The 27,613-nt window shown below is 35.1% G+C and overlaps 1 protein-coding gene across 1 annotated transcript in view; it reads right to left on the bottom strand.

Annotated features, from left to right (window-relative positions):
* DISC1 (DISC1 scaffold protein) overlaps positions 1 to 27,613 on the bottom strand; it is a 491,977-nt gene that overhangs the window by 285,462 nt on the left and 178,902 nt on the right. Inside the window, exons 7-8 of the mRNA XM_074262397.1 lie at positions 24,546 to 24,600; positions 21,398 to 21,500 (exon numbers count right to left, since the gene is read on the bottom strand). Of these exons, the coding sequence (XP_074118498.1) occupies positions 21,398 to 21,500; positions 24,546 to 24,600 (158 nt within the window). The remainder of the gene's footprint in view (positions 1 to 21,397; positions 21,501 to 24,545; positions 24,601 to 27,613) is intronic.

The following is a 27,613-nucleotide window of genomic DNA, read 5'->3' as shown; positions in this document are numbered from 1 at the left end:
GACCAATACAAGCTTAGAATGCTCCACCACAGACACAAATATTTGATTTGGTTTCTCTAACTTTGCACATCTTGTGTTTCTTCTGAACTAATTCAATTCTGCTTTGCCCGTAGAATATAGGACCTTCTCTGATGAGGGAACACCATGTTAGGTGGTCCTATACCAATGTCTTATATAAACATCAAAATTAATAGTTATACAATGTATTTAAAAGTTAAAAAATAATAAATTAATTATATAATAAATAATATGTTAAAAATAATAATAGTAATTTCCTGGAGTAGAAGATGGTTTCATTTCTTTGTATTCTCAGTGTCTAACATAGTGCCCAGCACATTTAAGTGCTTGATTAAATGTTTATCAATTGATTGGGGGGATATAAGTTGGTTGTAACACATTAGAATAAAAAATTGCAAAAAATGGCATAAAATATATCATCAAGGACACGTATGACCAAAAAGAGGGAGAAGAAATGGGATGGTCAAACAACAACACTAGCCCAACCACTGCTCTATTATCCACTCAGTATGTTTTATAAATACCAGATTAAAGCTTCATCTCCATTAAATTGGGTAAATCCTATACAGAATCTATAAATATTCTTCCAAGTAATGGAATCTTTTCTTGAGAAATCTTTTCTTCTTCATACTAAATGTCCCTAGTTCTTTCAATTGATCTTCATAATTAAAATTAATATTCTCAAGGACCTTCATCAGACTCAATACTGTTCTCTGAAGTATTCCCCAGTTTATCAAAGTCCTCAGTTTCCTCACTCATAAAATGTAAATAACAGAATCTACTTTACTGGATTGTTGTGATGAATCAAATAAAATAACATGAAAAGTACTTTGCAAAATTTAAATTGCTATTAAAATATTAGCTTTAACTAAATGAGAAAGGTTAACTAATTTGGACATCTATACAGCTAGGTCTGAAAATTTGTGATTATTAAGGGCAATTAAGTCAACTGTTACCTTTCTTCTGATCAATGGGACTTCAATTCCATATTTGCCATTCGTGTCTATCCTTTCAAGATCAGAGATCACTCTATGTTTGGGGGAATGATGGGGAAAGGAAGCAAAATAAATCTTAGGTAATTATACCTCTTCTGTCATGTTATAATAAGACGACTCCTCAATTCATTGCTGATTGGTAATCTGGTCAGTAATAATCTGGTCTATGAGAACCAAATTCCTTCCTACCTATGAGCCACAAAATTAGCATATCTATGATTGAAAGCTGGATAAATGTCTCTCCTTGCTTCTGTTTCTCTGTAGAGTTCCCTTAGAATTCTAGCCTGCTTTTGTAATGGTGTTACAATTACTATTACAATAAAACTTTGCCCCTTGAGTAGGAGATGGATCCAAGACTGCAAATTCTTTTGAAACACCTTGTGACACTGGTCTGTGACCCCCAAACTTTTGGGATCCCTCTTTCTCAACTTCAACATCTGGTGATCCATAAAGGGAGAGTCAGGTCTCCTCTGGCTTGATTCTCTCCTTGTCAAGGTAAACCCACCATTTTTTTCTCCCACAGTCCTATAGCTGGGATACCCCCAACATCTAGGATCGTCCAAGTCATCATGACTCCACACTCAGCAAGTTTTCTTGGACTGGGGACACCCAGACTGGGAAATTCTTGCAATTTTCAGCAAAGTTCCTAGGGAACCTTTACACCCTTTCACCTTCTCTGGGACTCCAGAGAAGACAGAAGTGTTATTGGACAGATTTTTGCAAAATTTTACATCTTTTTGGCAAATATGGGACATTCTTCTTTCATGTCATTCTATGTATGTCTGCATCTCTGTGTAGAATATCTGTGTCACGTTTGTTCTGTAATCTAGATTAAAATAGCAAAAAAAATTCTGGAAACATCTCAGTTGGGGTGATTGTTAGCAAGATAAATATAGCCCAAGTCTCTGTTTGCCAACTCTTCTCATCTCAGAACTGTAGGGAAATTCATTCTGCCTCATCTTCAGAAATAAGGGAAGCAAAACCATGGGGACCTCACATAATCTTGCCCAAATGCCTCCCCAAAATCTGCTTGGGGTAATGGGGACGGAATGGGGGTCATGCTCTGTGGTCAGTATTCCATGAGCTCTGGCACCTGAAATCAAAGGGATATTCTGGCACCCCAGCTTTCATCAGTTTCTGTCCAGGAACTTCCTAGGAAGAATGTGGGTACCATGGCAGTATCCAGAAAGTCAGTCAGCCTCTACATTTGGTAAGACCACCATTCTCTGTCTAATTATGGATATATATTAGCTGTGAAATTTATGGCAAATTATTTTATGTCTGCCCAGTTTATTAATTTGTCAAGAGAAATAATAAATGTTGTGAAGTGCTTAACATAAAACATGCATTATGAATGTTAACTGCTTTATTGGATATAATTGCTTCAAACTTGATAACTTTATGAGGTTTTTTTTTTTATGTGACCAACAGATAAATGATTTCTATGCATGTATAAAATAATTTAGAAATTTGTTTGAGATGATAGTAAAAGTAATTTTAAATGAAAGCCCACTATTTGCACTGATAGTGTTAATAGAAGAGTTCTGCAACTTTAGGAAAACAGAAAAGCAGTTTATCACTACTTTAGGAACTCTAGTTATCCAGAGTCAGACTTCTGAAGGCCCTGTCAGTAAAAACTGATACCTTTTCCTGGCTCACAAAAGAGAAATGAAAACCAAATTTCGATTCAGTTTGTCTAGGTTCATTAACTAAAATTAAGTCTATTTTAAAATCTGTTTTATCTTAATTTTAAGAATTGTCTTGTTTGAACCAGAAGATAGCTGTACACTTCAATGCTGTATGAAGAGGTATTCTGATGGAAGTGGATATCTTCAACATAAAGAAGATCCAACTCACTTCCAGTTGATCAATGATAGACAGAAATAACTACACCCAGAGAAGGAACACTGGGAAGTGAATGTAAACTGTTAGCACTACTGTCTATCTACCCAGGTTACTTATACCTTCGGAAGCTAATACTTAATGTGTAACAAGAAAATGGTATTTACACACATATATTGTATCTAGGTTATATTGTAACACATGTAAAATGTATGGGATTATCTGTCATCGGGGGGAGGGAGAGGAGAGAGGGAGGGAGAATTTGGAAAAATGAATACAAGGGATAATATTATAAAAAAAGATAATTGTATAAATATGTTTACATATATTGAATATTGTATAGCATATATTGGATTGCTTACTATCTAGGAGAGAGGGTGGGGGAGGAGGGGAAAATTTGGAACACAAGGCTATGCAACTGTCAATGTTAAAAAATAATGCATGTATATTTTTTGAAAATAAAAAGTTAAAAAAAAAAGAATTGTCTTGTTTTCTCCCTAAAACAAAAGGGAAACTTATTTAAGGGAATAGAATCTACAGTTAAAACTATTTAGCTATTACTTAGGAAAATTCTAAAATTGTTAACTAATTGATTGGAGTTATTTCATCATATTAAGTCTTATCAGTTTACCTTTAAGTATGAAGTGTGAACTTCTTTCCCTCTTCACAGAGTGGGGAAGGTGCCAAACAGAACAGCCCAGGAAAGCACTAAGAATAATTGGGATGGGAAATTTAGTAAGCTCAACCCCTTCTCTAGAGTCTCTATGAACTCTCCTTAATTTATAAGCTTCTGAGGTGTTTGGTTTTTTTTTTTTTTTGGAAACCATCAGGGTAAGCATCAATGGCCCTGAGAAATAAGCCTGTTTAGGATTTATAGTTTCTATCAAGAAATGTATTTACTAAGAATTTATAAGCCTGTATCATGATTGATCCTTTGCACCAGGATAAGTTTAAATATATAAAACAAGATAAACAAAAATCTCTTATGAGTTTAAGTCCTGGCAAACTTTTAAAATAATGTATCTAGCCCTAAGCTACAAATGGTAGAATTTACTATTAGAGAAAAAAAATATTTTCAAACTGTAAATGATATTCCTGAGTTCTGAATTAATTCAGTCAGTAGTCCACCACTTGAGAGGGAGAAAGCTGCAGGAGTTAGTCTTGGGTCCTCAAACTTCCCAAACTCAGCTGTTAGAAAATTCTTTGGAGTCTTTAATAAGAGATCAAAACAAGAACAGGCTCAATTTTTAGCTGCTGCAGTAATGGGGAACCATGAGGGTTTATGCTTTAGGCATCATGGACAGGGCCCCTGGGCCTGAAACTGTCCTTGCAGGAGACTCCCACGTCCTTGCCCCAAGTGCAATCAGGAGGGGCACTGGAAAAGACTGCCCCCAAGGTCCAAGTCCCCCCCAATATCCTGCCCTCTGGAAGGGGTTTGGGACTTGGTCAGGTACCCACTCACTCCATCATGGTGGTCAAATCTATTATGGCACAGTTTCTTTTAATTGTCCTGACTCGGTTTCCCTGAATTGTTCAGCCTCAATGGCAACCCCCTTCCCAACCATTAGAACTGATATAAATTAGGACAGAGATAACTAGCTCTGACTACTAGCATTCTATAGAGCGGAACCCTCTGAACCAGACATCCTGGCTCCTAGCCTTCCAACTTATCAGGATTTATGATCCTTACCCCAACCTGTCAGAAGCAAATTATGGTCTGTTCCTGGAAGTTCCCACTCACCAGTGCTCTACCCCAATCCTGCTTTTTTTTCGCTGATTGCTGGAGCCCTATAAGAATCCTTAGAATTCTTCACTCTCTGCTGGATGCTTTGAGACATGAATCCAATCCAGCCCTGGGGACCACATGGATCCTGTTTTGCCCCCAGCACAATCTCTCCCTCTCAAATAAAATATTAAAAATTCTCTAATCTCTATCTTATCTCAGTTTCTATAACATTACAGAACCCAGGGTAACTTTGGATGTGATTGGTAAGACCATCAAATTCCCTTTTGATATGGAATTTCTGTATCTGTTTCTGTCTTGTTCCAGCACTCTGATGTCACCCACCCCTCCCCCCAGAGAGTAGTGGGGATTGAAGGGAAACTTAAGAACTGTTTTTATACCTTCCCTCTACCTAGACAGTTTGGTGGGCTGTCATCTAAATACTTCCTTCCTATTATTCTCTCCTGTTCTCCTCCCTTGTTGGGGCATGACTAAATGCTGACATTGGTGACCCAGTTTTCCCTTCTCGGACCTCCAGGTGAACTTTTTGTGCTTCTCTCAAAGACTTTCCATATTCCCTCTGAAACCTGGGAGGAAGGAGATCCCTCTGTCTAGGACCCAGGAATCCCTGGGAGAGTCATCATGCCCTAGCTTTAGTGGCCTAATCCCTATACTGTCCCCACTCAGATCCCAGGGGACACAATGGTTCTCCACTCTAAATCTTAAAGATGCTTTCCTTTGCATTTCATTGCATAAAGACTCTTTTTTTTTTTTTTTTTTTGCTCTCTAAGGGGAACATAACTTCCCACCAATGCACATGGCCAGTAGGGATTAGATGATATCTTGATCTGCAGCCCCAGCTTCTCTGACTTCAACCATACAAACCCTTAACTCCCAGTCCCCTCAACCCCACACTGGGCTATGGAGTTCTTTGTTAAAAGACCCACACAGTCTTATCAGTCTGTTAAGATCCTGAAAGCTAAAGTAATCTCTTGTCTAGCCTTGGTCCTCCCTAATGAAAGATAGGGCCCAGCTCAGACCTGCTTACTTCTCAAAGAAACTTGCTGTCTTTGGGGTGACCTTCCTGCCTTAGCTAACTCCCAGGAGAATAACTTTTAACCTGACTATCCCTTGTTTTCTAGCCAGAAAGGATCTCTTACCCGCATAATAATAGTAGGTTATATATTCCAAAATAATTCTGGCTTTAAGTGCCCCTAATGCTTCCACACCACCTTCCTTGAAGCTTTTTCATGAACTCCTGAGAAATAACATTCCGAATCCCGAAGCCAGCCAGTAAGAACTTCTCTATGGCCTAACTAAGATACTCACTTGAAATAAAATGCTCTCCAATCCCTTGTGTAACCTATTTCTACTGGTCACAAGCTGGGAGAAACAAACAGATCTATCAATATGCGCAGTTTGTGAAAGGGCTGCTAAACCCCCCATCCTGCAACCTCTTTGGAGGAGGGGTACACACCCAGGGAAGAACTGACAGATGGTTTTTACACATATATCCCCTCTTAGGGGATGACTTCTTTTTGGTTTTTGTTGTCACCTTTACTAATTGGGTAAAAGCCTTCCTTGAAGGCTCAGGTTTTTTTCTGAAAGAGATTACATTTATTTAAAATTAATCATTATCTTCACTCTGCATGCCATCCTCTCTACCCAATGCTTACCACCTCTTAAATATTATGGTGTTTGCAACCCACGTCATCTGAGTGCTCCTTTCCCTGTGTATAAGGCCCCTGCTTCAGACATTGCCCCCACCTCTTCAAGGAGACAAAATTGGGGATTTGGGGGAAACCATTCCTTGGTATTTATTCTAGGAAAAGCTGTCTGGACAATGGACATTCATGATAGCCTCATCCCACCCCCTCACCCTCCCACCCCCCCACCCAGCCCCAGTCTTCCTCTGGGTGGAGTTCCTAGCTATTGTCCCTACTAACTCCACTTTTGGTTATTCTTTTTGCTCATATTTAGCCCCTGCATTTTAACCTATATGTGATTCCAGGCTCCAAGCTATGAACTTCCAAGAACTTGTTCACCCTGACTAGCATTGGCTAGCATCCCTCTGAATGTGGCTGCCACCATCTTGCCTCCTTTCCTCAGTCTGGACCCCAGTAGGTATGAACAGCTCTCCACCCCTTATCAGCATGAAGCAGCTCCAGAAAATGAGATCTCTGTCCCTTTATCCCAAATGAATTTGGGGATGACTGTATGAGGGGGGAAAAAGATGCGATATAGGCTCTAGGAAAATATAGCAGTGGTTTGGGGTGACCTTGGGGTCTTCTGTTCTAACAATAAGTCAGCTTTGAAAACTCCCATGCCCAATCTGTTTGATTCTTAGTCAGATAGCTTCTGTCCTCAGGAAATCCCCACAGAGAATAAGACCACTCCTCAATTCATTGCTGACCAGTAATCTGGTCAGTAATAATCTGGTCAATGAGAACCAAACTCCTTCCTACCTATGAACTTATCGATGATTGAACTATCTATTTGATCCAATTAAAATTAAATATCTATTAGCATATATATGATTGAAAGCTGAATAAATGTCTCTCCTTGCTCCTGTTTCTCTGCGGAATTCCCTTAGAATTCCAGCCTACTTTTGTGATTACTATTGCAATAAAACTTTGCCCCTTAACATCTCACAACACCTGTCTGGGACCCCAAAGTTTTGATATCTCCCTTTCCCAACCTCAAAGGACTAATTAACCTGAAACTTAAACCTAAGTAACCTGGAAATAGAATTGAATTCTCAGCTATACTCTGCTTCTAATTCACTTCATGCCCTTGGACAAATCAATTCATCAAAAGAATTTATGCTACAATTCATGGTTATAAAGTGCTTCTATATATAAATCAGATCAATGAAACTCCTAAGGAAAAACCCCAGCTTCATGTCTGGTCTCTACTTCTCTCACTTACTTGCCCTCTTTCTCTCTGGCTTTTGGCCTTACCACTCAACCAAAATTGCTCTCTCCAAGGTTACTAATAACCTTCTGTTTATTAAAATAGATGTTGGATCTTTTTTTTTTCTCAATCTTCATTCTTCTTAACTTCTCAAATTATTGACAATTTTCCACTCAAAGGATTTTGTGATCAATCAGACTTCCATAACAGTATATAACATTTATCAATCTATAGGATTCCACAACTTCCCAGTAAGGTCACATTAAAAAAAAAAAAAAAAAAAAAAAAAAAAAAAAGCATTTTCTATTCCTCACCACATCAGTTAGATGGTGTACTGGCCGTAGAGCCAGGAAGACTCCATTTCAAATGTGGCCTCAGATACTAGCTGTGATACTGGGCAAGTCACTTACCCCTGTTTGCCTCAGTTTCCTCATCTGTCAAATGGGTTGGAAAAGGAAATGTCAGAGTATTCTAGTATCTTTACCAAGAAGACCTCAAAAGAAGTCACAAAAATTTAGGGCACAACTGAAAATAAGTAAATAATTCCTCATCTAGAGAAAATATTGACTTAATCATGTGACCAATGAAATAAGTGGCCACAGGAAGGGCTAATGTTACTTTTACTTTGTGCCTAATAGTGTGTGGAATGTTTCCTTACATAAGAGAATTCAAACTTTTGGAAGTTTTTGTTATGTAATTTGACTTTGAAATGTTTTATTTTCTGAAATTGTCTTCCTGTCTCTGACAGATAAAAATTATTCAATTACAACTCCTTCTGCTTTTATTAATAATAATAATATAGTGTTTATATTGCATTTTAAGATACTTTACAAATAATATTTCATTTTCTCTTCACATTAATAACCTCCTATTATTGTCTCCATTTTACAAATGAGGAAACTGAGGTTGAAAAAAATTAAATGTCTTGTCCAGGGTTGTACAACTAAAAATGATGATGATGGTGGTGGTGGTGGTAGCATTTAATACTTATATAGTACTTTAAAGTTTGCAAAGAATTATACATATATTTAACTAGCCTGATCTTCGCAAATACCAGGAGAAGCAACTGCTATTGTTATTCTTATTTAATTTAGGACTAAAAATTGTTAAGAGGCTTGCTAAGGTCATACAGCTAGCAACTGTCAAGGGCAAGATTTGACCTCAGTTCTTCCTGATTCCAATTCCTGTGCTCTATCCTCAATACTACCCTACTACAATGAATTAAGATTAATTTGGTCAATCACTGGAAAAGAAAAATTTTCTTGTCCTGAGAGGATAATGATACTTTACTAATGGATCCTGAGTTTTGTACAATCCATTGAAACCTACACAATCTAAGGGACTCAAGGGACTTCTCTATATTATATTATATTTCACTGGGAACAGAAGCACAGGTCACTTTGGCCAAATTGTTAGAGCATGGAAAAGTCAAGGAAATGTGATAAAATAGGGACTGGTAGGGCCTACACCTGGAGAATTTAATAAAAGTCTAAAGACTCCTCTGTATGAAGCTATATGGTTACCAAAAAATATGTGTCAAGAACAGATTTCAAGTAACTCAGAACAGAATGTGCAGGAAATTACAGTCAGGACTCAATAACAGAAATCCCTCAGTGTCTACAGGGAAAGTTGGTATTTAAAGGCAGATATACTCCATTCGCCATTTTAGAAAAAAGTCCAAAAAGCTTCTGATTGAACTCAGGCCTGCTCTTAACATCTGGAATAGCATTTTCCCCTATTTATAATTTTTCTTAAAAAGTCTTTCCTTAGTTTTATAGGCTACCAAAGATTAACCTTCATCTCTAGCCAACAGAGCAACACTGTTCATTTAGCTTTAGATATGCAAAACAATGATAGAAAAAGGTCAAAAAGGGGGGGCCAGTATCTGTCATATATAGCAGGGTACAGTTTCCCAGACTGACTGCTCCAGATTATCCAGATGGAATCTGCATTCAGAAAAACATGAAGCACCCAGCACCAAAAGAGAGTTGTTGGAAGAGTTTGTTGGCTCTTATGTTGAGTGAGACATTTCCAAGATATCAGTGTCTGCATTTCTTACATTAGGTTTTTGTGATAACAGACTATGAAGTCAGCAATAATGATCAAAGACATATTTCTATTTAAGAATAAATCTATTTTATACAGACTAGAAATGAGGAAGAAAAATTGGGGCTTCAGATTATTTAGAGATGTAAGGGATATTGGCTGAAGAATGACAAGAAAGAATAAAATTATACATAGTTAATGGAGAGTGAAAATTAAGTTGCAAAGAAAAAGGTGGGAGATTGTTGCTTTTAATGGATTATCACTATCTGGCACTTTTTCTGAATGTGCTCTGAGCAGAACTGCTCTTGTGTTATGTCAAATCCCAATAATGTCATATGAAATGAATTCTTTCCCACACCACCACATACAATCATGCAGTCTCAGACTTGGAAGGGGCCCTCATAGGTCATTCAACTTCACCCCAAGCAGTCTTATAATTGCCACTCCTTCAGTGAGAGGGAACTCACAACTCCTCAAAATATTGCATTATATTTTTAGATAGATCTAATTACCAGGAAGTAATTGTTTTTGTAAAGCCAAAATCTGCTTCTCTGTGTCTTTTACTCATTAATCTTGGCTGTGGTTTTTTGTTGGAGGCTGTTTATTTTTTACAGATCTTATTGATATTTTTTTAATATCACCTACTTTTCTCTGTGAAACCTTTCAAAGAAATTCATCTCTTTTTTAAAATGTTTTTAAAGAGCTAGAAGAAAAAGATTTAGTAAAACCAATAAACATGTTGAAAAGTCTAATATTATATACAATGTTATGAACCCTGATCTCTGCAAAGAAGTGAAAAAATATATCTTCTTATGGCTCTTCTTTGGGACTGTTTGATTATTATAATGTTATAACTTCGATTGCAATTGTTTTCTTTTCATTCTTTCCATTTAAGTTGTTATAGTCATTACAGATAGTTTTCTTTGTGTTACTGATTATAATTTATATAAAATTTCATCTTTCTCTGTAATAAGCATATTTGACATTTCTTATAGTACAATAAGGAATTAATCTCAATTGATGAATATCTATTCTGTTTCTAGCTTTTTTGCTTCCACAAAGTGTTGTTACAAATATTTTTGCATATATAGGGCTTTTATTTCTATCATTGACCTTTTTGGAAGTCATATGCTTAACAGTGGAATCTCTGAGCATGGACATATTTCTCTCATGTTTCCAAATTTCTTCTCAGAGGAGCTTTTCTAATCTACAGCTATGTCAACAATATATTGGTGTACTCCTCTTTCCACAAATACAACAAAAATTTGTTTTGAGGAAAGGGAATTTTTTTAAAGTTTAATATCTTTTATTTTTATGTCACCTTTATTTTTGAATGTCTCACCTCACCTACATATCAAGCCATATCTTCTACAAATATTTTAAGAAGAAAAAGCTCATCTATGCAAGATTAACATATTGCATCAACTGAATGATAGAATATACAATGTCCCACATCCATAGTTCCCTTAGCATTGTAAAGAAGGGAGAGAGGCTCACTTTTTCCTCTTTTCTGGGGGGCAAAGATTGGTAACTTAAACTTCTTTTTTGTTCCTTCCATTTACATTGTCATAAATAACATAAGTCATTGTTATTTTCCTGGATCTTACTATCTTCTGTATCAGTTCAGCTATAGTCTCCCTGTGGTTCTTTGGTTTCTTTTTCCATCATTCCTCATTTTGCCCTCCAAAATGAAATACAACAATAGAAGATCTCTCAACATAACTACCCTTCAGGCATTGAAAAATATAATAATTCCCCCCGCCATGAGTAAGCAAGTTTTAGTAAGCAATTATTATGTGCTAGGCACTGTAGTAAGTGCTAGGGATATAAATTCAAAAAAGAAATAGTATCTGTCCTCAAGTATCTTACATTCTAATAAGGAGAGGAAAGCACACATGTGAAATAAGGACTAGGAAAGAGAATTTGGGTCTGAAAACACCTGGGAATGGGAAGGAAAGGTACAGGGCAATTCAATTGACATGACTTTTACAAAACCAATGGTACTATTGATTTGATTATTGTTCTTGGAGTAAGAAGGGGATAATATACTCCCACAGAGGTAATAACCAGAAGACACCTGTGAAGCACTATTGACTGGCTTAAGAATAAACTATATGTATATGACGAGTTCTCATAAATCAGAACAGCATAATCTTAAGACAGCATCTAGAGGTCCAGTTAACTCTCAGTAATTGTCCAGTGGTTACTCACATGGTGCCCTTCAACATATAGCAGTACTACCTTAGATCCCATCCAGTTTGCCCATGGGTATTCTAATATGTGGTACATGGAACAGAATACCGTATTTTTTAGATGTAGTTTGAGCAGAGTCAAGAACAGTGGAGAAATACACTTCTAACATGTCTATAAATACAGAATAAAAATCACAATAGCTCTTTTTGGCTACTATACTCCAATATCAATTTACAATTGGTTTGATGTCCAATAACCCCCTGAACTTTTTTTATTTGAATTTGTTATTTTATATTATTTTATTTTATTATTCTATCCATGTCACCCCTATCTTGTACTTTTTAATTTAAGTGAGGCAACTTACATTTATCCATATCAAATTTTATCTTGGTAGTGTAAGCCAACCATTTCAGCCTGTCCAGATCTTTTTGGATCCCAATTTTATCATTCAATCTGTTAGTCATATCCTTCCAAAATTTGTCTATCAACTACAAATTTGATAAATAAGCCATTATGCCTTCCTTTGAATCATTAATAAGAATGTTAAGCAGAACATGGCCAAAAACAACTCCCTGAGGTACATCAATAGACATGTCTCTCTCCAGCTTTAAACTGATCCTGTAATATTTGTTTGTAATAAATTCATCAGTTCCAAATCTACCTAATTGCTCCACTATCTACCTCACATTTATCTGCCTTATCCAGAACATATACACAATGTTTTGATGTCTGAGAGTGAAAGAGAGTGAGATATTGTACCAAGAGTTATAAATTTGGCAACAAAAATCATTCGTTTGAATTCCATCTTTATTGGCTGAATGATCTTGGTCACTTCAATTCTCTGGCCTCAGTTTTCTCATTACTTGGTTGGACTAAATGATCTTTACAAATCTGAACCTATAATCTCATGCTCGATTATCCTATAAAATGCTTACAGCATTCTACTGAATGAGTTCAGTATGTATGATAATTCTTAATGAAACCATGTGAGCTTATAGTCATAAATATTTCCTTTCCTAAATATTCATAAAGAATCCCCTTTATGCATTCCAGAATTTTATAAGAATTCAAGATCAAATACACCAGACTATAATTTAAAATAGAAAAGTTGACCAATGGAACATATTTAGCAGACAAAATCCAGAAGCAAGTGAACATAGTTGTATGATATTTGATAAACCCAAGAACTACAACTACTGCATTTAGGACTTTCTATCATACAAACTTCTGAGAAATTGGAAATCAGTTTGGCAGAAGTTAGATTAACATTTCATATCATATCACAATAAGCTCCAAATATCTTCAAATAGACTGGATTTAAAGGATATCATAAACAAATTCAAGAAATAGGTATAAATTACATTATAGCAAGTCACCGAACCCTGTTTGCCTCAGTTTCCTCATCCATAAAATGAGCTGAAGAAGGAAATGGCAAACTATTTCAATATATTTGCCAAGAAAATCCCAAATGGGGCAAGAAGAGTTAAACATGACTGAAAAATAATTGGAGTAGATGAAAGAGAGACACACACCCCTACAAAATAAATAAGCATGAAAACTATTAGAGGAGACATAATAGAAAGTTTTAATTACATAAAATGTAAAAGTTTTATTTTTTTTTCTACATACAAAATCAATGCACTTATAATTATATGAGAAACTGATTGGAGGAAAACCCTTGATGAAATTTCTCTGCTAAAGGCTTCATGTCCAAGATATATGATGAACAAATTTAAATATATAGGAAATAAGAACCATTCCCCAAGAGATAAATCTTCAAAAAATATAAACAGGAAGTTTTCAAATTCAAATTATTAAATTCAAAATATCAAATTCAAAGTATTAAAAATTTTAATTGCTTCAAATTACTATTAAAACAAGAAGAAATTTAAAACAACTCAGCTTCTCTTTAACACATATAAGACTGACAAAGGTAGAAAAAAAAGGAAAATTATATTCAAATGTCAGCTCTGACTTACTACATGTATGTGAGCTTGTGCTTTATTTTCTTATCTGTAAAGTAATTTTTTCTTAATGTCCTATGACTAAATCACAAACTAGGGATGATTATTAGTGTCAGTAAAGGGAGCTCTCACACTGAAAGTTCCCTAAGCAGAGGAGATCAAAAATCCTCATGATATTTTCATCATGAAAATGAAAAACAATGATATTCAGTACTTAAATCTCCTACTTTGCATTTTTAATAAATCAAATACAATGCACCGTGGCTTAGATAGAATTACTCAATGAAATCAAAGGGAAAATAACAATCACCATGTAATCTTTCAGTGTTTTGTTTTGTTTTGAGTTTTTTTTTCACAATGACTATAGTAATCTACTGTTTGATTAATCCAAAGGCTCCAACATATGGGATGAGAATTCAATATTTGACAAAAATTGCTGAGAAAATTGGAAAATAGTATGGCAGAAACTAGACATTGACTAATATGTAAAGTCTTATACCAAGATAAGATAAAAATAGGTTTATTATTTAGACATAAGGATTGATACTATAAGCAGATTAGAAGAACAAGGGATAATCTACCTCTCAGATCTATGGAGAAGAGAGGACATTATGGCCAAAGAAAAACTAAAGAACACTGTGAAATGCGAAATGAATAATTTTGATTACATTAAAAAAGATTTTGCACAAATAAAATCAATGCAGCCAAGATTAGAAGGAAAGTAGAAAGTTAGGAAACAATTTTTACAGCCAATGTTTCTGATGAGAGCCTGATTTCTAAAATATATAGAGAACTAGCTGAAATTTATACATATAAATTTATTTATATAATATAATATAAATTTAAACATATAAATCATTCCCCAATTGATAAAGATCAAAGAATACGAACAGATTAGTTATTTCTAAAATGCTCTAAAGCATTATCAATTAAATAAATGCAAACTAAGACAACTCGGAGGTACCACTTCATACTTCTCAAACTGCCTAAGTTTACAGGAAAAGATAATCTGTATCCAAAAATAATCATTAAAAAAAGAGAAAGGACCAATGTGTGGGGGTAAAAAATAAAAGGTTTGCAGCAGTCTTTTTGTATAGTGGTGAGGAATTGGAAATTGAGGGGATGCACCTAAATTGGGGAATGGCTGAATAAGTTATATTATATGAATATAATGGAATATTATTATTCCATAAGAAATGGTAGAAATGATAGATGGGCTGATTTCAGAAAAAACTTGGGAAGATTTGTATGAACTGAGGCTGAGTAAAGTGAGTGGAGCCAGAGAATATTATACACAGTATCAGCAAGATCAATTGTGATGGACTTGGCTCTTAGCAATGTTGTGATTCAAGACAATTCAAATAGAATTGGGATGAAAAATACCATCTATATCCAGAAAGATAATTATGGAGACTGAATGTGGATCAATACATAATATTTTCACATTTTGTGTCTTTTTTCTTTCTCATTGTTTTCTCCCTTCTATTACATTCATAATAAAAAATGAAGTTTGAATTTTTAAAAATACATACCTTATCTCATATTTCTTATCTTATTAACGAGAGAGAGAATAAAATTAAATAGAAAAAAAATACCTTTTTTTTTTCCTTTTTGAACATTCAAATATAGATATATAGATATATATTCCTAGATGTGTGACCTTGGGCAAGTCACTTAACCCCAATGCCTCAGAGGGAAAAAAACCTCAAGAATATCAAGGAAATTAATGAGAAAATGCAAAGAAAAGTAACCTAATTTACCAGACCTAAAATTATATTATAAAGTGTCAGTCATTAAAACCATTTGGTACTGACTAAAAAACAGAGTTGTGGATCAGTGGGATAATCATAATAGTCAATGATTATCATAATTTAGCATTTGATAAACCCAAAAACTCCAGCTTCTAGGATGAGAATTCTCTATTTGACAAAAATTGCTGGGAAAACTGGAAAATAGTATGGCAGAAAATTGGCACTGACTAATATCTAACATCCTATACCAAGATGAAGTCAAAAGGGGTTCATGATTCAGACATAAGACCTCATACTATAAAACAGATCAGGAGAACAAGGGATAGTCTACCTCTCAGATCTAAGGAAGAGAAGAATTTATGGACAAAGAAGAACTAGAGAACATTATGAAATGCAAAATGGAGAACTTTGATTACATTAAATTAAAAGGTTTTGCATAAACAAAACCAATCAACCAAGATTAGAAGGGAAGCAGAAAGTTGAGAAACAATTTTACAACCCATGTTTTTTTATAAAGGCCTCATTTCTAAAACATATAGAGAACTGACTCACATCTATAAGAATGTCATTCCCCAATTGACAAATAGTCAAAAGATATGAAGAGGCAATCTTTAGATAAAGAAATCAAAGCCTTTTATAATCATATTAAAAATGCTCTAAATCACTATTGATTAGAAAAATGCAAAGTAAAACAACTCTAAAGTAGTGCTTCACATTTCTCAGAGTAGCTAAGATTGCAAGAAAAGATAATGACAGATATTGGAGGGAATGTGGAAAAAATGGGACACTAATACATTGTTGGTAGAGATATGAAATAACCCAACCATTCTGGAGAGCAATTTAGAACTATGCCTGAAGGGCTATAAAAGTGTGCATATCCATTGGTCCAGTAGACTCTATTGAGTCTGTATCCCAAAGTGATCATAAAAGAGAGAAAAGGACCTATATATGAAAAATGTTTGTAGTAACCCTTTTTTGTAGTGGCAAAAAACTGGAAATTGAATGGATGTGTCTCAGTTGGGGAATGGCTGAATAAGTTATGGTATATGAATGTAATGGAATGTTATTGTTCTATAAGAAATGATGAGCAGGATGATTTCAGAAAAGTCTGGAAAGTTACATGAATTAGTATCAAATAATGAAGTGAGAACAAAGAAAGCATTGTACACACTAACAATGAGATTAGGTGATGATCAACTCTGATGGACTTGGGTCTTTTCAATAATGAGGTGATTCAAGGCAATTCCAATAGACTGGTGATGGAGAGAGCCATCTGTATCCAGAGAGAGAACTATGAAGACTAAAAGTGGATCACTTTTATTGTTGTTTCTTTGCTTGTTTTTTTTTCTTTCTCATTTTTTGTTTGGATCTGATTTTTTTTTCTCAGCATGACAAATATGGAAATATATTTAGAGGGATTGCACACATTTAACCCATGTTAGATTGCTTGCTGTTATGGGGAGAGAGAAGGGGAAAGGAGAGGGAGAAAAATCTGGAATCCACAAAGCTATCTTTGCATGTATTTTGAAAATCAAAACACCATTTAAAAGGTGGGGGGAAAGACAAGTTTTTCTTTCAAACATAGTCACAATTCTTTGATTCTCTCTGTTTAAATGTTTTGGCTAAATGTTATACTAGAATAGATAAATGTTCAATACAGTCTCTTAAGCTATTACTTGAGGCCCAGAAAGATCAATAAGTCATTGAATAAATATGTATTAAATATCTACCATCTAAGTACTAGGGATACAAAAAAGCCAAAGGATAGTCCTTGTCCTCAAGTAGCTCACAATCTAATGAGATAAAGAGATTTTCCCAAAGTCTTACTATTAATAACAAAGAGAGGAATGATTTAAACCCAAGTATTCTGATATCAGTTTCATCAATTCTCCACTGTACCAGACTACTTCTTTTCTTTAAAAAGTATGAGCATGAATTTCTTACTCCTTAGGGACATTTGCCATCATCTTCAATTTGTGGGACCTTCCATATCAGCTCCAGCACTTTCTTCTGGCCTGGTTTTCCAAAATCATAATAAAGTACTTTCATATCTATGGGTTGGTACTTCTGGTAGAGTATTACCTTGCATAGTTTTCATAATTTTTCAGATGTGTCTAGATAAGAACAATTGGTAACTTTTCAAGGTCAATATTGCCACATAGTTAACAGAAGCTCTAGAGAAATAGTCCTTTTCTGAATTAACATTACTAGACAATGTTGTTATGTTATTAGTCAATGCGGTGTCATAGAACCATAGAATTAGAAAAGACTTTGTGAATGGTTTAGCACAATTCCTCTTATTTTATTGATGAGGAAACAGAGGCCTAGAAGATTGAACTGAGGCAGAGCCAATATTAAAACCCAGGCTTCTTTCCTCCCTTTCCTTGAAAAAAACTGGATTTTGTCCACAGCTCCATTATGAAAAAGGCATCTAAAACTAACGCATTGGAAATATAAAGTACAACACTGAATTCATTCATGCTGAGATCAAGAATAAGAATAAAAATAGAACCTTTTGTACTCTTGGGGACTTTTTGCACTATATTCATCCTCAGACGTTTAGTCTATCGCATAACTGTAGAAAGAATGGCAGGTGCAGAGCACATGAGAACTAAAGGGAGCTCTCTTTCCTTAGATACTCTATATCCAAGTCAAAGGATTATAGCTCCTTAAATATTATATCTCAATTTTTCTTTCCCCTTTTCAGGCACAAATACTCCAAGGCAGTGGTCCTCAAACTTTTTAAATTGTCCCTCAGACTGTTGGAGGGCCGAAATATAATAAAAACAAAAACTCACACTCTGTCTCCAGCCCTCAGCCCATTTGCCATAACACGGCAGGCCGCATAAACGTCCTCAGCCCTCAGCATGTAGTCCATGGGCCATAGTTTGAGATCCCCTGATCCAAGGGAATAAACTCAGAACATGGGTGGCCCTGTGTTCTTTCCTAAGACAAATGCAAATGTAATCAGATAATGGGGCTCTAGCTTTCTTAGCATAAAGAGGTCCTAACTTAGAAACGGGTTTTTTAAAAGGAAGTTTTTCTAGTGAGTTTTGCAACTCTGTTGCCTTAAACACAGAATAATTTCCCCAGAGAAACAATGTTTGAAGAAATCATTATTTTCCAGTCTACAAAAGCCAATTCAACCTATGATTAAACTGAAGCATAGTGTTGGTAGAACTCTAGAATTTATTGTCTATAGCACTGTTTCTATTGGAAAGTGTAATCTATGTTCCACTTGGGGATGCCCAGTTGGATATCTAGCCCAGGCAGGGCTTCAGTGACAGAAGTCTCCCCCATCCTTGCACTGGGGACATTCCCAAATTATACAGCCCTCTCTCTGAAGGATCTAGTGAGGAAGTATAGAGGTAGAGAAGGATAGCTCTGGTGGCAGGACTCAGTAAAGAAGGAAGAAGAAAAGTAAACTAATTAAAGGGAAGAATAACCCTTTAATCCTGTCCTGTGAAAATGCCTTAAAAGAAAAATAATAATAATAATGATGTGATCCTAAAGGATAACAACTGCCTCCAGCAAACAATGGCAGGGAGTCATGTTCCAAAATGCACTGCTACAACTAACATAGGACTGAAAGCAAGTGATTTACTAGAGCATTTCAAAGTGTGACTGGCAAATACTAACCCAGTTGTGTGAGCCTGGGAAAGTCACTTAATCTGTGTCTGCCTCAATTTCCTCATCTATAAAAATGGGGTAATAATAGCATCTACTTCCCAGGGATATTGTGAAGATAAAAGGAGACAATATTCATAAAGTGCACAGTATATATCCATTTCCTGGATATTTGGAAAAAATACTATTCCCACCCGAACAAGGTACACCTACACCTCTACTGCCTCCTTCTGTTAATGGAGAAGCATCCACCTGGGCTGTATTCCTGGAGCAAACTGACTGATTAACAAAGACAAGTAGTCTAACCCAGAATCAAAATTGTGTTCAATCTTGTTCCCCCTCCTTGTAAATGGGGCAGTAATTTCAAGTAAATGACATGGAAAGCTGTTACAAGCCGGCCCCACGTTCACATTTCACTGTTTCTCTAGTTGTAAATAACATGCATGACTGCGCCAGGGACCAAATTGCTCTTTAGCTGCCAACATTAGTTGTTTAATGATCTGAAGAGCAGAAGCTGCCAATTACTGTATTCCATTTTCAAATGTCATTTAAAACCCATACATGTAATTATTATACCTTTTTGTTAAATTTTTATGATTCTTCTGAAGTTAATAGGCTTTTGGGTTCATCCAACCTATAAAACTCAGCAAATATTCAATGCCTTTATTGTAGAACTAAACTAGTTTCCCATGATCCCATGTAATCTTTCACGAAGCTGGACACTAGTAAAGATGACAAGAGCGTAGGTTTAGGGTTAAAAGGGATCTTAGAAGCCTTTAGGCTTGGAACTCCTCCTGAAAAAAACTGAAAGCCAGAAATATGACATGACTTTTCTAGCATCACACAGTAAGTAAACATCTAAGGAAGAATTTGAAATCAGATCTTTCTAGCCCTAAGTCCAACTCTCCATCCACTGTACCAAGGGTTTTGGTTAGGGTGGCTTCCATAATCTTAGGGGATGAGATATTAATCTTTTTTTGTATGTCATGGATCCCTTCTCAGAATAATATTACATATATATATATATATATCATATATATAGTAACATAATATTAATATTATATGATATTATAATATAGAATCAAGTATATATTACAAAGGAAATCAATCATCAAAAAAAAAAATTAAACAAGTTCACAGATCTCAAATTAAGAATCCCGAATCATTAGCGTTATCAAAAAGTTAAGTTAAAAGACCTAAGTTCAGATATCACTAATTAGCTGGCTCATGTCAGGCAAGTTACTTAACATATCTGTGACTCAGTTTTCTCATCTGTCAAATATAATAGGATACCTAAGTGGAATAGTGGATAGAGCACTGGACCTGAAGTCAGTTAGATTCTTCCTGAGTTCAGATCTGGCATCAGACACTAGCTGTGTGACCCTGGCCAAGTCACTTAACCTTGTTTGCTTCAGTTCCTCATGTGTAAAACAAGCTGGAAAAGGAAATAGCAAATCATTCAGTATCTCTGCCAAGAAAACTCCAGATGGGGTCAAAGAGTTGGAAACAACTGAAAGAATACAATATGGCCCTGTGATTGATCCTAATGAATGACAAAGCTCAAATGATAGCTACCTATTTCACAGAGCTTTTGTGAGGATCAAATAAATAATGTGTGAAAACATATTGTGAAGCCTTATGCAAATGGAAAGTAGCTTATTGTTTTCAGAATGCCTGGCTTGTGGATATTTTGAAATATATTGACTCGTAATTACCAAGAGAAGAGTGTGTAGTTTCTGGATATTTAGAATGGACGTACAATTCTAAGAACTTCTCCCACCTCCATGAATGGCCTTCTTATGTCCATACATATATCTTTTAATTTATGATGCCTTCACTTTTCCACAGGAATGATATCATCATATTAATTAAGATGTATGATAGCAATCTAAGAGTGGCAAGGATAATGCAAAATGCAAAAGAAATACAGGTCCTCTATCTTGAAAAAGGTTGAGTTATATACAAAGAACAAACCAAAGAGTGAATGAGTGAATAAATGAATAAACAAATAAATAAAATTAAAAACAACTTTGTGTATGCACACACACTCATAGTACATAGTTATATTTTGATAAGATGTGCTATTTCTACATTTCTCTACAGGGTTAATACTATGTAAATGTAAGATTCCATTAAAAGTGCTCTGAGATCTTCAAGTCAATAGCAGCCTGTAAACAAATTCCATTCAGAACAGAAAATAAAAACAAGTTGTTGAAAAAGCCTAAAATACAACCTTGAAATTTGTCCAACATATGTTTTTTAAATGAATCCCCTTAAATATTCCCTTTGAATTTCCCTTTAATTTTAATGTCCCAGTCACTTTACCTGAAACAGCAAGCATTTTGGCTTCAAGCAGAGCTGGTAGTTGGGTTTCAATTTCATTCACTTTCCTCCTCAAAGTGCTGCACAGTTTCTGACTTGTACAAACCTAAATGGAGACAGACAGCCAGGATTCATAATTCACTCTAGGAAGTCAAGAGCAATCCACTGAAAACTCTAGAGAGTCTCTGAGTTGACAAAAGAAACTCCACATTCTATTGCCAAGGGACCCCAGTGGGAGCTACTCAAAAACATACACTGGGCTAGCCCATAACTCAACCACATATCCCAATAACCAAGTTATAAAATCAGGCAGCAGACCTCTACCAGACCTCCAATGGCTACACTGAATTTTGATGGGTTTTAGTTGATGCTATCTCATATCATACATACCCCTTTCCCAAAAAAATATGTATTTTACAAACAGATCAAAAAATCTCAGTAAAATGTGTAGTTTTCATCAGAATTTTCGGTACTATTCTACACATTGCTTCTATTGTTTCTTTGATTTTTAACAAAACAATAAAAACTTTACATCCCAGGTATCTTTTTCTGAGTTCTCTTCACTTAGTCTTTTTTTTTTTTTTTTTTTTAACATAAGGAGAAAGTCCCATTTTCAATCTGCATGTATCCAGGTTGTAAGGAGCCAAATAGGCAAACAAACACGCCTTCAAGTGCACACAATACTGATTGAATAACAATAAATGAGCCAATTGGGGTGTTTTCTCACTGCAAAAAAGACATTGGTCTAATGAGAAGCCTTGAAATTAGCAACTATGCTCTCTCATTAGAAATCTGAGATGTGTTCAAGAGCTAAAATTAATCCAATTGGGAATGAAAAGCCCAAAATAAATACTCAGTTCTATTGCATAAAAGAACCTAGATTTCTCCAGACACAAATATCTTCCATTGTTTTGATTCTTATGAAAAGAAATTGATATCTTTTTTAGTGGGCAAAACTTCAACAATCTTGACTAATATCACTCATCACTTCCCCCTATAAACTCATGCTCTTCTTTGCTAATTTTTAGGGAGCCCAAGGACCTTTGGTAGCCTTTTCTCCAAACTAAAGTCAGTTCTGGCAGTGTTAAAGTACTCATGTGTCCAAAACAATAGATTTCACTAACTTTCTCCGGCCCTGAGATTTTTCTGTGTTCCACTCCCTGGAATTACAATGCAGGTGTCCTAGATACATTTGCACCTCCTGCCCTCTCTCCTGGGGATCATGCAGAGCCCAGCTGAATTACATTTTACAGTCACTCAACTAAGAATGTTACTAGGGCAGTTAAGAACATTTCTGCTAATTCTAAAACACTGGCCATAATTCTTATGTCTCATCTAATTTATGTACACTCTTTCTTATTTTAGTTAACAGCCTCTGTTAATCATAATTGGGTCAGCCACTCCTTTGTTGAACAAATCTATCTTTCAAGCTGTCACTGTTAATATAAAATGAGATTTATAAATCTCCTTATTAAATTGCAGTTGTACATACTTTCAGTTGCTGCTGGATTAATCTAATCTTCCCCAATATCCCGAAAGTCTATTTTCAACTCTTTCTCCCACCTCATTCATCCCATAATGACCTCAGCTTTGGGCAGGTCACACAATAGGTAGATAAATATACTGAAAGGGATGCTTAAACTGTCTAGCAGAAAAGAAATCAGTTATCTTTCACCCAAAATAACTATCTCTAGGGGAACTTAAAATTACCTAAGATCTTGAAGAATGGAAGATGTAAGATCCAATTGTCCAGGAACATTATGGTTTTGAGTTGCCAGGTTTTCTCTGAGCTGAAGTAGCCATTTTTATAAATGTACTTATCCAAGAATGGAAAAAGGGTGGGGCCAAAATATCAGAATAAAGGGAGGAATTCACCCAATTTCTTACCACAAAAAATGGAAGAGATTCATATATATAAAGAGCCTTAGGCCTCTGAGTTGCCAGATCTTCTCTGGCCTAAAGAAAGAAGGACTGGGTTGTTATCTGTTTCATGAGTGTCCTATGACCCTCAAAAGAAAGTAATGAGTTACATTCAATGCTCATTCCAAGACAAAAATCAGGACCCAAAACCAAGTTATTGTCAATGCCCAAATTGGATCTAATATCCTACTGGCATTTTCAATCCAAAATGGACTCTGAAGAACATTTGTTCATTTACATTCTTATATTTACATTTCTCAGAGTCTGAAGGAGACTCAGAAAAAAATGGTTTTATTTTCCCCATAAATTCACAGTAAGTTTTAGTTAAGCTAGGAGCAGGTAACAGTGTGTGTGTGTGTGTGTATGTTAAGCCAAATGTAAGTAAATTCCTTTATCTTCCTATATTCCAAACTGATTTTAGTAGGCTAAACCCATCTAAATGAGAAAAGTTAATATTATACTATTATACTAATAATTCATTTGAGATCCATTCTTTCCCTCCTATTTTTGTTAAAGCTCTTGAAAAGATCAGTCAATTTTTGAAGGGTATCTGAATAAGGTAATTTCCCAAACCCAAGCCATCTACCTGGGCAAAGACCCTTTCTTTTTCTTTACTCTATAAACAAGTCAACCTCAGCTAAACCTCTTCCCCACTACATGTCTCTTTGCCCTTGGTCCTTTCCATTATAGCTTAGGGAGACCCAGCTTATAAAAGAGAAAACTAGCCAGAGAGGTCCAAAAAAAGTGGCTTCTCCCAGATGCCTCAAATAAGCTGAAAATTATGATCAAGCTGTGTTCTTTGCAGGAGGAGCTGAAGATTTTTAGCCTAACTCCTCATGTAATGTCCACCTATTTAATGTTCACTTGTCAAGGGAGTTCTCTGTCAGAAAATTCACCTGATTTAAAATATTTCAGAGTCTACTGGCATCTTTAGTAACTGAGAAAAAAACACTGATCATCAATTTATTGATTAATGACTAGTCTAATTAATAAATTGATTATTAATTACTAGAAACTGTCATTTGGGATTTTCATTTGCTACATATAATTGACAGTCTAGTCAAGACAAGAAATAGATTAAAAGAGATACATAAAAAATGTATGTATATATTTATTGCATGAATGCATGTATATACTCACACACATTTATTTTTAAATATTTTAAGAAATCACTTCTTCATTTTTTTATATGTGGATGGTTAACAAAAAAGGATAGTTTGGAAGGATTTACCTTTGATGTAATTTCTTTAATGGCCAAGCTGAGTGACTGCTCCCTCTCTTGAAGGCTAGAAGAATGGAAACAAAATAGAGTGGGAAATGGTCTTCTTAATTAGTGGCAGTTAAACATTACCATACAGAGAAATATAATTAAAATATTCAACAAGAAAACCTTTGGCCCAGGACTTAAGATAGAATAAGACTTAACATAGGAGTTAAGTCAGGAAGATACAGTCTCAATTTCTCCTAATACATATCTGCTGTATAACCATGGGCAAATTTCTTAATCTCTCAGAGATATCAAATGACTCTAAAACTTTATTACTGAACAACTGCTGAATGCATGGCAGAAGACTGAGAGTTCCCTACATTGATCAAATCATAGGTCTAAAATAATAATCATCATGATAATAATATAATAAGTCAATACTCAATTATCTTTCTTGCTATGTAGAAACAGTAACATCTATATACCAAAAATGATTTCTACTTGATTTTATAAGGAATGTTATGGTTTCTATTATTCATACAGATTTACATTTATAGTTTAATTAGGCTAATGTTTAAATTAATTTTCATTTTCTGAGCATAGATCTATTGAGGAAGAAAGGAAGCAGCACTTGATGACAAGAGATTAAAACTGAGCTGCATTTCATCTTCAGAATAAGAATGGATAATAATAGCTACCACTTAGATAGCATCTGTTACATTCCAGAGACTTGCTGTGAAGTGTTTCATAAATATTATTTCATTTGATTTTCAAACAATGCTGGGAAGTAAGTGCTACTATTATCCCCATTTTTCCATTGAAAGAACTGAGGCAAGCAGAAGTTCAATAATTTCAGAGAGGCTTGGAGAATCTTACATGAACTGATGCTAAGTGAAATGAGCAGAATCAGGAGATTATTATACAAGGAAATAGCAAGATAATAACAATGATCAATTCTGATGCACATGTCTCTTACCAATAATAAGATGATTCAGTTCCAATGACCTTGTGATGAAGAGAGCCAACTACACTCAGAGAGAGGATTGTGGGGACTGTTTGTGGACCACAACATAGCATTTTCACATTTGTTGTTGTTTTCTTGCATTTTATTTTCTTTCTCATTTTTCCTTTTTGATTTGATTTTTCTTGTTCAGCAAGGTAATTGTATAAATATGTGTGCAAAATTGGATTTAACATATATTTTTGCCATGAATTTAACTATGATTGGATTACTTGCTACCTAGGGGACAAGATGGGGGAAAGAGGGGGAAATTGGAGCACAAGCTTTTGCAAAGGTTAATGTTGAAAAATTATCCATGTATGTCTTTTGAAAATTAAATTTAATAAAAAAAATTTTTAAAGAAGTTCAATAATTTGCTCAGAGCTCCAGAGCTGGTAAGTATCAGAGGCTGATTCTGAACTCAATTCTTCCTGACTACAGGCAGCATTGTGCCAACTGGCTTCCTTAAGTTGTCCACATATCACAAATAGGCAATATCAGTGTTGTCAAGAATTAACAATTTTCATCCTTTCTTTGAGGAAGCACTTATGGTTACTACGTACCAATATTTGAGCCAGGTCTTGTAAAATATACCAAATATTATGGAATTATATTAACGATTAAATAAGTAATATGTGTAAAAGTACATTATAAATTGTAATGTGCTTTATAAAATATGATTTGTGATAATCTAATTATATGCTACTTTACAGTTTTTAAGGGGAAACTGGTGACTCAATGGATAGAGCACTGAGCCTGTAGTCAGAGGACCTGAGTTCAAATTTAGCCTCAGAAACTTCCTAGCTATATGACCCTAAAGAAGGCACTTAATCTCTGATTTCCTATCAAAATAATCCATTAAATCCAGTCAAAAAAAAATGACAAACTGCTCCAGTATCTTCGCCAAGAAAACCACAATTGAGGTCTTGAAAGGTTGACAGGAACAACTACAATTTCAGCTTTCAAAGGGCTCCCTTCCAACTACTCTGGCAAGGTAAATAATGCAGCTACTAATATTTGTATTTTATAGATGGAACTGAGGTTCAAAAAGATTATGACACATCAAAGTCACAGTGATAGCAAGTGACTTGAACTTGAACCCAGCACTTAACATCAAATCTTATGACTCCAAATATGTTCTTCTCTTCATCACAGCATATGTAAATATAAGACTTTTCTCCCCTTATCAAACCACCATCATCACAATACAAGGTCCCTTTCTTTAAGGAGATCACAATCTAGCTGGGAAGGCAGCTGCATGTAAAAGTGAAATCACAAAAAAGTGTGATGAACACCCTTCAGCAGTTCTCTGACAATAGCTCAGAGAAACTCAGCCACAGTGAAATCTGTGCAACCAGTTTGTGGACTCCCTGCACTATTTACTCTGTGACTTTTTATCAAAAGTTTTAGAAAGGAAGAAAGCAACATTTAAATCTAAATCCAAGTACTAGCATAACTTAGAACAGGGAGAAGGTTAAAGCTATTGACTAAAGTCACCTCTGGGGATTATCATTTATTCCTATTTCTCTTGCAATCAATAGTCATCTGTCCTGAAAAGTCTCTTGAAAACAAATTTGCATGCAGTGATTCAGTAGTAGCATTTTACAATAGCAAGTGCAAAATGTTAGTCACAAAGCACCGAGGTCATGTAGCCTATCCTATACTTTGCAAAAATAAGTCTATTCCTTTCCTTCCTCCTGATAGCCCTTTGATTTTTGATGTCACTTATCATTTATACCTCCTCCTCCTCCCCCCCAAATTGATGTTAATGACCTTCATTGCTTTTATCACATTTTGATGCTCTAACACATCTATGTAGTTATCACTGTTGATACTTCATCTACTCATACAGACTGAAACTTTTTATCATATATGATTCTTATGTATGACTTCTACTTTAGTCTTTCCTTTATGCTAGAGTGTTTATTTAATTAATTATATACTTTCTCCCATATACTTATCATGTACTGTTGTACATTTTATTTAGCCATTTTTGTGTCTTATTTCCAGTTTTAGGCCTTGAGTTCCATAATGGCTGAGACTAAGTGTTTTCCATCAAAATTATTTTCCTAAAGCACTGATTATATCTGTG

Source organism: Sminthopsis crassicaudata, chromosome 4, assembly GCF_048593235.1.
Source record: "Sminthopsis crassicaudata isolate SCR6 chromosome 4, ASM4859323v1, whole genome shotgun sequence".
Taxonomy (NCBI): domain Eukaryota; kingdom Metazoa; phylum Chordata; class Mammalia; order Dasyuromorphia; family Dasyuridae; genus Sminthopsis; species Sminthopsis crassicaudata.
The sequence above is the reverse complement of the archived record's forward strand: the minus strand, read 5'-3'. Positions and strand labels throughout refer to the sequence as shown.